Source organism: Ips typographus, linkage group LG15 (assembly GCF_016097725.1).
Source record: "Ips typographus isolate SLU linkage group LG15, UJ_Ityp_2.0, whole genome shotgun sequence".
Lineage (NCBI taxonomy): Eukaryota > Metazoa > Arthropoda > Insecta > Coleoptera > Curculionidae > Ips > Ips typographus.
Genome location: NC_138436.1, coordinates 8060357 through 8072967, shown reverse-complemented (window position 1 = coordinate 8072967; position 12611 = coordinate 8060357). Strand labels below are relative to the sequence as shown.

General features: G+C 39.5%; 1 protein-coding gene across 2 annotated transcripts; it reads left to right on the top strand.

Annotated features, from left to right (window-relative positions):
- Positions 1-1334: 1334 nt before the first annotated feature.
- LOC145738069 (uncharacterized) lies at positions 1335-10142 on the top strand. Of its 2 annotated transcripts, XM_081992924.1 has the most exons (7): positions 1335-1615; positions 2612-3125; positions 6188-6400; positions 6496-6739; positions 9540-9673; positions 9732-9884; positions 9954-10142. In XM_081992924.1, the coding sequence occupies exons 3-7, from the start codon at positions 6319-6321 to the stop codon at positions 10100-10102; spliced, it is 762 nt and encodes a 253-aa protein (XP_081849050.1). In that variant the 5' UTR covers positions 1335-1615; positions 2612-3125; positions 6188-6318; the 3' UTR covers positions 10103-10142. The 2 variants fall into 2 exon arrangements, with proteins under 2 accessions (XP_081849050.1, XP_081849049.1); XM_081992923.1 differs by lacking the exon at positions 1335-1615 and having other exon boundaries at positions 2598-3125.
- Positions 10143-12611: the final 2469 nt, after the last annotated feature.

Here is a 12611-nt window from a genome sequence, read left to right as displayed (position 1 = left end):
TCAAAGTGACAGGTTGGCTTTAATAAGCGAGTTATGACGTAAAATGTGCGTAAAAATGGGTTTTTTTTTAGGTTAACTCGGAAATGGTACCACTTATTGTCAATTTGACACCAGATTTGGACTCAGCAGGTCCGAATTAGTCTATGATGTAAATTTCGTCGAAATAGTACCAACATTATGGGATTCTTATATGGAACCCATCGAGCGGTCCAAAAAATTCTCATTTGGACGAAATTTTTGTGCATCGTTTCATTCAATCGTAAATAACTCGGTTATTTAAAACATTTACTATAGACACATAATAGGATTATAGATAGCCACTGAATGGGGCTATCCATTGGTGGAAACTGCGCACCGCTAAGTTATACCGTTTGGCCGCTAGAGGGCGTCAAAGTTGACTTGAAAATATTCGGACATTTTCCTCGATATCTCGGAAACGGTTCAATTGATCGAGTTGATAATTTTAGTGGGAGTGGACCTCGATGAGACGCAACTTTTTTCTTATGTACCATTTTTTTGTAAAACGTACCGTTTTTTTAGAAAAAAATAAAAAATGAAATTTTGAAATTTTTCAAAGGGGTCCCCCCCTAGGAATTTTTCGTCCAAAAACTTTTTTTTTTTTTTCGTCATTCTGGTGAGAGTTGTTGTCAAATTTACCTAAAAATGCAAGTTTTCGGCTTGAAAATAGTGAAAAAAAGCTTTTGGACTGTTATTAGGTCAGTTTGAGAGGGTCGAAGGGGAAATAGGTTAATTTGTCAGTTTGGGGCTTCCCTGAAAGGGCCAATTTAAGTTGTTTCCTTGGGGGGCTTGGGAAAGCCCCCCAAAGTGCTTTAGCCCCCTTTTTGCCTCAAAAACTTTGTTTAAAGCAACTTTTTCCAAGTAACTCGGTTACAAGCTTACGCAGGGGGTTTGGAGCCCTGGAATCAAGCGTCTAAAAAGCAAGTTTAACTTTTTTAACGTTGGTACAGCCCCCCAAGGGGCGCAGCCCCCTTTTTCCCCCCAAAAAACACTGGTATTTCCAAATAACTCGCTTACAAGTTTACACACCGAGTTTTAGGCCTTAAAATGGTTTAAAAGACAGTTTCCACTAACCTTTTCTAGGTGAGTCGGTTACACCGTCCGAATCCACGTCCTCTGCCATCCAAAACCACTCAAACAACCCCGCAAAGTTAATAAACCAGTTTTAAGACTAGAAAAACCACAAAATTTGGTAAACAAACCAGATTTGTGAGGTTAGAATGACGCTGTACTGTCAAAAGTCAAATTTATACTTTCCTTGCGCTGTCAAGCGGGATAATAGGCAACCAATCACAGGCGAGCGGCGGGTAAAATCAAGTAGGGCGTGACGTCAGTGGAACCAATATGGCGGCGGGGGCCCTTTCAAATTGGGACGTTTCAAGCCCTAAAAATCGCATTTTTTGGGTTGTTTTCGTGCGGGGTGTTTGTGCAGTGTTGCCGCGTTTTTTCCGGTACCCCCCGGGGGGGAATTAGCCTAAAAATCCCGTTTGTACCGTTCAATTTAGTGCCTCCGGCACAAAAAGAGACTTTTCAGTTGGAATTGTGCCATATTCGGGTCCCATGGAGCTAGAACCCGTCAAATACAGTTTTTAACGAGGTAAGTGGCATTTTCCAGTGTTTTACGTTGAATTTGCTTGAAAAATAACGCGCAAAAAAAAAAAAATTAAATTTTGAAATTTTTCGAACCCTAGGAATTTTTCGTCCAAAAAATCCTCATTTGGACGAAATTTTTGTGCATCGTTTCATTCAATCGTGAATAACTCAGTTATTTAAAACATTTACTATAGACACATAATAGGATTATAGATAGCCAATGAATGGGGCTATCCATTGGTGGAAACTGCGCACCGCTAAGTTGTACCGTTTGGCCGCTAGAGGGCGTCAAAGATGACTTAAAAATTTTCGGACATTTTCCTCGATATCTCGGAAACGGTTCAATTGATCGAGTTGATAATTTTAGTGGGAGTGGACCTCGATGAGACGCAACTTTTTTCTTATGTACCATTTTTTTGTAAAACGTACCGTTTTTTTTAGAAAAAAATAAAAAATGAAATTTTGAAATTTTTCAAAGGGGTCCCCCCCTAGGAATTTTTCGTCCAAAAACTTTTTTTTTTTTCGTCATTCTGGTGAGAGTTGTTGTCAAATTTACCTAAATATGCAAGTTTTCGGCTTGAAAATAGTGAAAAAAAGCTTTTGGACTGTTATTAGGTCAGTTCGAGAGGGTCGAAGGGGAAATAGGTTAATTTGTCAGTTTGGGGCCTCCCTGAAAGGGCCAATTTAAGTTGTTTCCTTGGGGGGCTTGGGAAAGCCCCCCAAAGTGCTTTAGCCCCCTTTTTACCTCAAAAACTTTGTTTAAAGCAACTTTTTCCAAGTAACTCGGTTACAAGCTTACGCAGGGGGTTTGGAGCCCTGGAATCAAGCGTCTAAAAAGCAAGTTTAACTTTTTTAACGTTGGTACAGCCCCCCAAGGGGCGCAGCCCCCTTTTTTCCCCCAAAAAACACTGGTATTTCCAAATAACTCGCTTACAAGTTTACACACCGAGTTTTAGGCCTTAAAATGGTTTAAAAGACAATTTCCACTAACCTTTTCTAGGTGAGTCGGTTACACCGTCCGAATCCACGTCCTCTGCCATCCAAAACCACTCAAACAACCCCGCAAAGTTAATAAACCAGTTTTAAGGCTGGAAAAACCACAAAATTTGGTAAACAAACCAGATTTGTGAGGTTAGAATGACGCTGTACTGTCAAAAGTCAAATTTATACTTTCCTTGCGCTGTCAAGCGGGATAATAGGCAACCAATCACAAGCGACCGGCGGGTAAAATCAAGTAGGCCGTGACGTCAGTGGAACCAATATGGCGGCGGGGGCCCTTTCAAATTGGGACGTTTCAAGCCCTAAAAATCGCATTTTTTGGGTTGTTTTCGTGCGGGGTGTTTGTGCAGTGTTGCCGCGTTTTTTCCGGTACCCCCCGGGGGGGAATTAGCCTAAAAATCCCGTTTGTACCGTTCAATTTAGTGCCTCCGGCACAAAAAGAGACTTTTCAGTTGGAATTGTGCCATATTCGGGTCCCATGGAGCTAGAACCCGTCAAATACAGTTTTTAACGAGGTAAGTGGCATTTTCCAGTGTTTTACGTTGAATTTGCTTGAAAAATAACGCGCACCACCCTCGGACGGTACCATATCCTATCCAAGGGAGGGCAGGTTGGCAGGCCACCGGGAAAAACCAATATGGCGGCCCGTAAATAGTTTTGGAGATATTTACGAAAAAAAAAACCGAGTGCGCAGGCGCTTTTTTTCCGGAAATTCCAGCGTAAAACGCCCTAGAAACGCTAATTCCAGCTTGACTGGCAGGAAAGTTGAGTTTTCGGGCTGGAAAAGTGATCTAAAACTTAAACACCCTGTAACTCGGTTATTTTCTAACGTACCGGGTGGTTGAACCACTCAAATTAACCGTCTTAACCTCCTCTTTCCTGTGGTGTTAACCAAAAAATTCTATCAGAAAAATTGCGTACAGGGTGACCAAAAACAGTAAACCACCATACTTTTCATGTCCACCCTGTATATTGGAAGCAAAAACTGGACTGCAAACTTACAGTGCTCGGTTAAGGAGTTCATAAGGGACATTTTTGCTGTCTTGTAAATTTTTCGTAACTTTTACCGTTTTTGAGTTATTTAACCAAAACTGGTTTGGTGCAACAAATTTTCAAATCAGTTAATGCAAAATTTGGACACCCTGTAAGTCGGTTATTTTCTAACGTACAGGGTGGTTCAACCACTTAAATTAACCGTCTTGAGCTGCTCTTTTCAGTGCTGTAAACCAAAAAATTCTATCAGAAAAATTGCGTTCAGGGTGACCAAAAACAGTGAACTACCATACTTGTCATGCTCACCCTGTATACTGGAAGCAAAAACTGTCCCGCAAACTTACGGTGTTGGATTAAGAAGTTGATTAGGAACATTTTTACACTCTTGTAAATTTTTCGTAACTTTCACCGTTTCTGAGTTATTTAGCAAAAACTAGCTTCTGGCAATACAAAATGGCTTCCAGAGGCTTCTGGCAGTACAAATCGGCTTCTAGAAGCTTCTTGTAATACAAAATAACTTCTAGAAGCTTCTGGCAATACAAGAAGTCTTCTAGATACTTGTAGAAATACAAAATGCCTTCTAGAAGCTTTTGGCAATAGAAAATAACTTCTAAAAGCTTCTGGTAATACAAAATGGCTTCTAGAAGCTTCTGGCAATACAAGAAGTCTTCTAGATACTTGTAGAAATACAAAATGCCTTCTAGAAGCTTTTGGCAATAGAAAATAACTTCTAAAAGCTTCTGGTAATACAAAATGGCTTCTAGAAGCTTCTGGCAATACAAGAAGTCTTCTAGATACTTGTAGAAATACAAAATGCCTTCTAGAAGCTTTTGGCAATAGAAAATAACTTCTAAAAGCTTCTGGTAATACAAAATGGCTTCTAGAAGCTTCTGGCAATACAAGAAGTCTTCTAGATACTTGTAGAAATACAAAATGCCTTCTAGAAGCTTTTGGCAATAGAAAATAACTTCTAGAAGCTTCTGGTAATACAAAATGGCTTCTAGAAGCTTCTGACGAAACAAAATGGCTTCTAGAAGCTTCTGGCAATACAAGAAGTCTTCTAGATACTTGCAGCAATATAAAATGGCTTCTAGAAGCTTCTAGCAATACAAAATAACTTCTAGAAGCTTTTGGCAGTAAAAAATGACTTCTAGAAGCTTCTGGCAATACAAGAAGTCTTCTAGATACTTGTAGAAATACAAAATGCCTTCTAGAAGTTTTTGGTAATAGAAAATAACTTCTAGAAGCTTCTGGTAATACAGGAAGTCTTCTAGATACTTGCAGCAATAGAAAATGGCTTCTAGAAGCTTCTAGCAATACAAAATAACTTCTAGAAGCTTCTGGAAATACAAGAAGTCTTCTAGATACTTGTAGCAATGCAAGATGGCTTCTAGAAGCTTCTGACGAAACAAAATGGCTTCTAGAAATACAAGCAGTCTTCTAGACACTTGTAGCAATACAAAATGGCTTTCAAAGGCTTCTAACGAAACAAAATGGCTTCTAGAAGCTTCGGACGAAACAAAATAACTTCTAGAAGCTTCTGGAAATACAAAATGGCTTCCAGAGGCTTCTAACGAAACAAAATGGCTTCTAGAAGCTTCTGACGAAACAAAGTAAATTCTAGAAGCTTCTTGCAATACAAAATGGCTCCTAGAAGCTTCTGGCAATACAAAATGGCTCCTAGAAGCTTCTTGCAATACAAAATGGCTCCTAGAAGCTTCGGACGAAACAAAATAACTTCTAGAAGCTTCTGGAAATACAAAATGGCTTCCAGAGGCTTCTAACGAAACAAAATGGCTTCTAGAAGCTTCTGACGAAACAAATTAACTTCTAGAAGCTTCTTGCAATACAAAATGGCTCCTAGAAGCTTCTTGCAATACAAAATGGCTCCTAGAAGCTTCGGACGAAACGAAATAACTTCTAGAAGCTTCTGGAAATACAAAATGGCTTCCAGAGGCTTCTAACGAAACAAAATGGCTTCTAGAATCTTCTGGCAATACAAAATAGCTTCTAGAAGCTTCTGGCAATACAAAATAGCTTCTAGAAGCTTCTGGCAATAGAAAATAATTTCTAGAAGCTTCTTGCAATACAAAATGGCTTCCAGAGGCTTCTGGCAGTACAAATCGGCTTCTAGAAGCTTCTGGCAATAGAAAATAATTTCTAGAAGCTTCTTGCAATACAAAATGGCTTCCAGAGGCTTCTGGCAGTACAAATCGGCTTCTAGAAGCTTCTGACAATAGAAAATAATTTCTAGAAGCTTCTTGCAATACAAAATGGCTTCCAGAGGCTTCTGGCAGTACAAATCGGCTTCTAGAAGCTTCTGACAATAGAAAATAACTTCTAGAAGCTTCTTGCAATACAAAATGGCTTCTAGAAGCTTCTGGCAATACAAAATAGCTTCTAGAAGCTTGTGGCAATACAAAAAGTCTTCTAGAAGCTTCTTGCAATACAAAATAACTTCTAGAAGCTTCTGACGAAACAAAATAACTTCTAGAAGCTTCTGGAAATACAAGAAGTCTTCTAGATACTTGTAGCAATGCAAGATGGCTTCTAGAAGCTTCTGACGAAACAAAATGTCTTCCAGAGGCATCTTTGCGAAAACGCTCTTTTGTTCGGTCACGGCCGTCTCGAATACGAGGTCAGCCGACCTTGAAAGAAAACGAAGAAGGCTTCGACACGAATTTCACTCAGTTGGCCCTGCTTCGATGTGCCGTAATGACGCAATTCGGTCCCATTGTACCGTTCTTCTTCTGTTTCTTCTTCCTCCACGCCTACTCGAACGTTGCTGCTTCTAACGGTAAGTGTGCCATGGAATTTTGACAGTTTACAACGTTGCCGTTAGTCGTACAGTTTTTGTTTTTTATCTTTTGTTTTTCCGGGGTAAAATGACAGACTTTTACTACGTCAAACGATGCGAATCACGTGACCCGAACGTAAACGAATGCCTGCGCGATTCGACGAATCGGCTGATTGGGCACATCAGGGCCGGCATTCCCGAATTGGAGCTGAAAGAGCCCGAGCCGATCCTGATCGATCGGATTCAGATCGTTTTGGGCACGGGCCCCGAAGGGTACAGGGCCGTATTTCGGGCCATCGAAGCATATGGAGTGAGCAATTGTACGGTGACAGCTGTCAGGTGAGAATCAAATTTTGAACATTTCTCCTATCAAAACTAGGGCAGGTACGGACCTGATTTTTTTGCTCAAATTTAGCCACAAGCCCAGGCTACTTCCAGAAAAAATTTCATTAAAATCCCTTGGAAAACAGGGACGTACTGAGGGAAAAAGTGACTTAATGACATACGTCACTGTAAGGTAAAAAGTAAATTTTAAACATTTCTCCCGTCAAAACTAGGGCAGGTACGGACCTGATTTTTTTGCTCAAATTTAGCCACAAGCCCAGGCTACTTCCAGAAAAAATTTCATTAAAATCCCTTGGAAAACAGGGACGTACTGAGGGAAAAAGTGACTTAATGACATACGTCACTGTAAGGTAAAAAGTAAATTTTAAACATTTCTCCCGTCAAAACTAGGGCAGGTACGGACCTGATTTTTTTGCTCAAATTTAGCCACAAGCCCTGGCTACTTCCAGAAAAAATTTCGTTAAAATCCCTTGGAAAACAGGGACGTACTAAAGGAAAATGCGTTTAGTTGTTTTGGAGCTGTCCTCCAGCCGCCATTTTGTTGATTTTGACGTTTAACAGTTTAAAAACCACTTTTTTTGGATTTCAATGTTTCTGAGCTGCTAAAAACAGTTTGAGAAGCTCTGGTAACATTTTTGTTGCTCAGAAGACACAAAAACAGTTTGAAAACCACTTTTTTTGGATTTCAATGTTTCTGAGCTGCTAAAAACAGTTTGAGAAGCTCTGGTAACATTTTTGTTGCTCAGAAGACACCAAAACAGTTTGAAAACCACTTTTTTTGGATTTCAATGTTTCTGAGCTGCTAAAAACAGTTTGAGAAGCTCTGGTAACATTTTTGTTGCTCAGAAGACACCAAAACAGTTTGAAAACCACTTTTTTTGGATTTCAATGTTTCTGAGCTGCTAAAAACAGTTTGAGAAGCTCTGGTAACATTTTTGTTGCTCAGAAGACACAAAAACAGTTTGAAAACCACTTTTTTTGGATTTCAATGTTTCTGAGCTGCTAAAAACAGTTTGAGAAGCTCTGGAAACATTTTTGTTGCTCAGAAGACACAAAAACAGTTTGAAAACCACTTTTTTTGGATTTCAATGTTTCTGAGCTGCTAAAAACAGTTTGAGAAGCTCTGGTAACATTTTTGTTGCTCAGAAGGCATTAAAACAGTTTGAAAACCACTTTTTTCGGATTTTAATGTTTCTGAGCTGCTTAAAACAGTTTGACAAGCTCTGGTAACATTTTTGTTGCTCAGAAGACACAAAAACAGTTTGAAAACCACTTTTTTTGGATTTCAATGTTTCTGAGCTGCTAAAAACAGTTTGAGAAGCTCTGGTAACATTTTTGTTGCTCAGAAGACACCAAAACAGTTTGAAAACCACGTTTTTGGATTTCAATGTTTCTGATCTGCTAAAAACAGTTTGAGAAGCTCTGGTAACATTTTTGTTGCTCAGAAGACACCAAAACAGTTTGAAAACCACTTTTTTTGGATTTCAATGTTTCTGAGCTGCTAAAAACAGTTTGAGAAGCTCTGGTAACATTTTTATTGCTCAGAAGACACAAAAACAGTTTGAAAACCACTTTTTTCGGATTTCAATGTTTCTGAGCTGCTAAAAACAGTTTGAGAAGCTCTGGAAACATTTTTGTTGCTCAAAAGACACCAAAACAGTTTGAAAACCATTTTTTTTGGATTTCAATGTTTCTGAGCTGCTAAAAACAGTTTGAGAAGCTCTGGTAACATTTTTGTTGCTCAGAAGACACCAAAACAGTTTGAAAACCACTTTTTTTGGATTTTAATGTTTCTGAGCTGCTAGTAACAGTTTGAGAAGCTCTGGAAACATTTTTGTTGCTCAGAAGACACCAAAACAGTTTGAAAACCACTTTTTTTGGATTTCCATGTTTCTGAGCTGCTAAAAACAGTTTGAGAAGCTCTGGTAACATTTTTGTTGCTCAGAAGACACAAAAACAGTTTGAAAACCACTTTTTTTGGATTTCAATGTTTCTGAGCTGCTAAAAACAGTTTGAGAAGTTCTGGTAACATTTTTGTTGCTCAGAAGACACAAAAACAGTTTGAAAACCACTTTTTTTGGATTTCAATGTTTCTGAGCTGCTAAAAACAGTTTGAGAAGCTCTGGTAACATTTTTGTTGCTCAGAAGACACCAAAACTGTTAGAAAACCACTTTTTTGGATTTTACGTCACTCTGTCAGGTAAAAAGTAAATTTTGAACATTTCTCCTGTCAAAACTAGGGCAGGTACGGACCTGATTTTTTTGCTCAAAATTAGCCACAAGCCCTGGCTACTTCCAGAAAAAATTTCATTGAAATCCCTTGGAAAACAGGGACGTACCAAAGGAAAATGTGTTTAGTTGTTTTGCAGCTGTCCTCCGGCCGCCATTTTGTTGATTTGATTTGTAAATTTTCAACATTTCTCCTGTCAAAACTAGGGCAGGTACGGACCTGATTTTTTTGCTCAAATGTAGCCCCAAGCCTTGGCTACTTCCAGAAAAAATTTCATTAAAATCCCTTGGAAAACAGGGACGTACTAAGGGAAATTGTGACTTAATGACATACGTCACTCTGTCAGGTAAAAAGTAAATTTTGAAAATTTCTCCTGTCAAAACTAGGGCAGGTACGGACCTGATTTTTTTGCTGAAAATTAGCCACAAGTGTTGGCTACTTCCAGAAAAAATTTCATTAAAATCACCTGGAAAACAGGGACGTACTAAGGGAAAATGTGTTTAGTCGTTTTGGAGCTGTCCTCCAGCCGCCATTTTCTCGATTTTGACGTTTAAATTATTGCAGATCGGATATCGATACCGATCAATTTCAGTTCACCCTGTACATACCGAGAATATCGGTGAGAGCCCTGTACGAGTCCAGTGGCGTGCTCCTATTGGTCAGAGCGTCGGGGGGCGGGCACTATTGGGGCGAATACGGTAAGTGACAGGTGACATGCGGCGAATGCAACGTTGCCACGTCGATTTTGCGTTGCAGAGGGCGTCAAAGTGAAATGCTACATCAAGGCGACCAGGGCGCAGGCGCGGAACGGCCATATTTACTTGCGGCTCCAGCAAATCAAAATGGATTTCAGCGTCAAGGACATTCGAATGGGCGTGGACGGGATCAAAAACGGCAACAGCGTATTGGGTACGTCGTAAATGTCATTTTTTTGACAGCTGTCAGAATGACAGCTGTCTTATTTTTTTTTTGTGACAGAGGCGGCCTTGAATTTATTCATCAACACGAACGCGCAGGAATTGTTGACCGAAATGAAGCCGGACCTGAAAAAGAAATTTCTGCTGCTCATGCGCGATTTCGTGTCCAACATTTTCGATAACGTGCCGTACGACGCCATTTTGACTTAACTTGTCACTTTTTAATTAATTAATAAATTATTTTAGTTTAGTTTGTTTTTTTCAAGTGTTTTTCCTGCAACTGTCACTGGAGGGGAGAAAATCCAAGATGGCGGCCAAAACTCGGTTAGTTTTTGAGATATCGTAAAACCGAGTGCACCGGTGGCTTTTCTGGAAAATTTTAGCATAAAATGACGGTTAGACGGACGTTCTACCTTCAAAAGCAAGAAAGTTGGTTTTAGTGTGGTAAAGACACTTTCCGCACACAACTTTAATATCGATCAACTTACACCCCTCGAGTTTGTACTCGTTTTCGACTAATTTGGGGTCGCTGATTTCAGTTCCGAAATCAAAATTCACGTACCGCTCACCCAAGTCGAGTTTTTGGCAAATTAATCGTTAAAATGTAAATTTTTATCTCCAACTCGGTTAGTTTTTGAGATATCGCAAAACCGACTTTATCAGCGTGTTTTCCAGGAAATTTTAGCATAAAATGACGGTTAGATGAACGTTCTAGCTCAAAAAACAAAAAAGTTGGTTTTTAGTGCGAAAAAGACACTTTCCGCACGCAACTTTTTTGATTTCCAACTTGGACCCTCTGAGTTTGGACTCGTTTTCGACTAATTTGGGGTCGGGGAGTTGATTGCAACTGTCAGTTTCACGCTAACTGCCACTGGAAGGGAGAAAATCCAAGATGGCGGCCAAAATTTAAAAAAATCGAGTTTATACTCGTTTTCAACTAATTTGGGGTCGCTGATTTCAGTTCCGAAATCAAAATTCACGTACCGCTCACCCAAGTCGAGTTTTTCGCAAATTAATCGTTAAAATGTAAATTTTTATCTCCAACTCGGTTAGTTTTTGAGATATCGCAAAACCGACTTTACCAGCGTGTTTTCCAGAAAATTTTAACATAAAATGACGGTTAGATGAACGCTCTAGCTTGAATAGCAACAAAGTTGGTTTTTAGTGCGGAAAGGACACTTTCCGCACACAATTTTTTTGTTTTTCAACTCAGACCCCTCGAGTGACCACTCGTTTTCGACTAATTTAGGGTCGCCGCTTTCAATTTTGAAGTCAGATTTCACCCATCTGTCACTCAGTCCGAGTAACTGACAAGTTGATGATTAAAATGTGAATATTTAGCTCTAACTCGGTTAGTTTTTGAGATATCAAAAAACCGACTTTACCAGCGTGTTTTCCAGGAAATTTTAGCATAAAATGACGGTTAGACGGACGTTCTAGCTTGAAAAGTAAAAAAGTTGGTTTTTAGTGCGAGAAAGACACTTTCCGCACGCAACTTTTTTGTTTTCCAACTTGGACCCTCTGAGTTTGGACTCGTTTTCGACTAATTTGGGGTCGGGGAGTTGATTGCAACTGTCAGTTTCACGCTGACTGTCACTGGAAGGGAAAAAATCCAAGATGGCGGCCCAAATTTAAAAAAATCGAGTTTATACTCGTTTTCGACTAATTTGGGGTCAGGGAATTCATTGGAACTGTCAGTTTTACTCTAACTCTCACTGGAAGGGAGAAAATCCAAGATGGCGGCCAAAAATTAAAAAAAAATGTTCATTATGACAGTTGGGTTGGAATTTTGCAATAAATTTTAGTTTTTTTGAATTCCTTGACGTTAAATTAGTAGAAAACGAGCCCAAACTCGATTTTTTTGGTGAAATTCAAAATGGCGGTTGTAGGCCATTTGCATTTTCTACCATTTTGAGTGGAGATAAAGGGGTCGTGTTTGTACTCGTTTTCGACTGATTCAGGGATGCCGAATCGATCTGTGCAGTCAGAATTTACGTACTTTTCACTCGGATCGAGTTTTCACAAAATTCAAGGTTAAAAATGTGTTTTTTAAAGTGAAACTCGGTTAGTTTTTGAGATATCGTAAAACCGAGTGCACCGGTGGCTTTTCTGGAAAATTTTAGCATAAAATGACGGTTAGACGGACGTTCTAGCTTGAAAAGCAAAAAAGTTGGTTTTTAGTGTGGGAAAGACACTTTCCGCACACAACTTTAATATCGATCCACTTACACCCCTCGAGTTTGTACTCGTTTTCGACTAATTTGGGGTCAGGGAATTCATTGCAACTGTCAGTTTTACTCCAACTGTCACTGGAAGGGAGAAAATCCAAGATGGCGGCCAAAATTAAAAAAACCGAGATTATACTCATTTTCGACTAATTTGGGGTCAGGGAATCCATTGCAACTGTCAGTTTTACTCTAACCGTCACTGGAAGGGAGAAAATCCAAAATGGCGGCCAAAATTTAAAAAACCGACTTTATACTCATTTTTGACTAATTTGGGGTCAGGCAATCCATCGCAACTGTCAGTTTGACTCCAACCGTCACTGGAAGGGAGAAAATCCAAGATGGCGGCCAAACTTGAGCCGTTTCGTTGCGCACCAAACACTTTCCTCTCGTCCGTTACGGTCACGTGATAACAAGCTGACTATTATCGTAATTCACATTCAGTTGGGGACAGAAATAATTAATAAATTCGTATCTCGAAGAACCTTTGAACC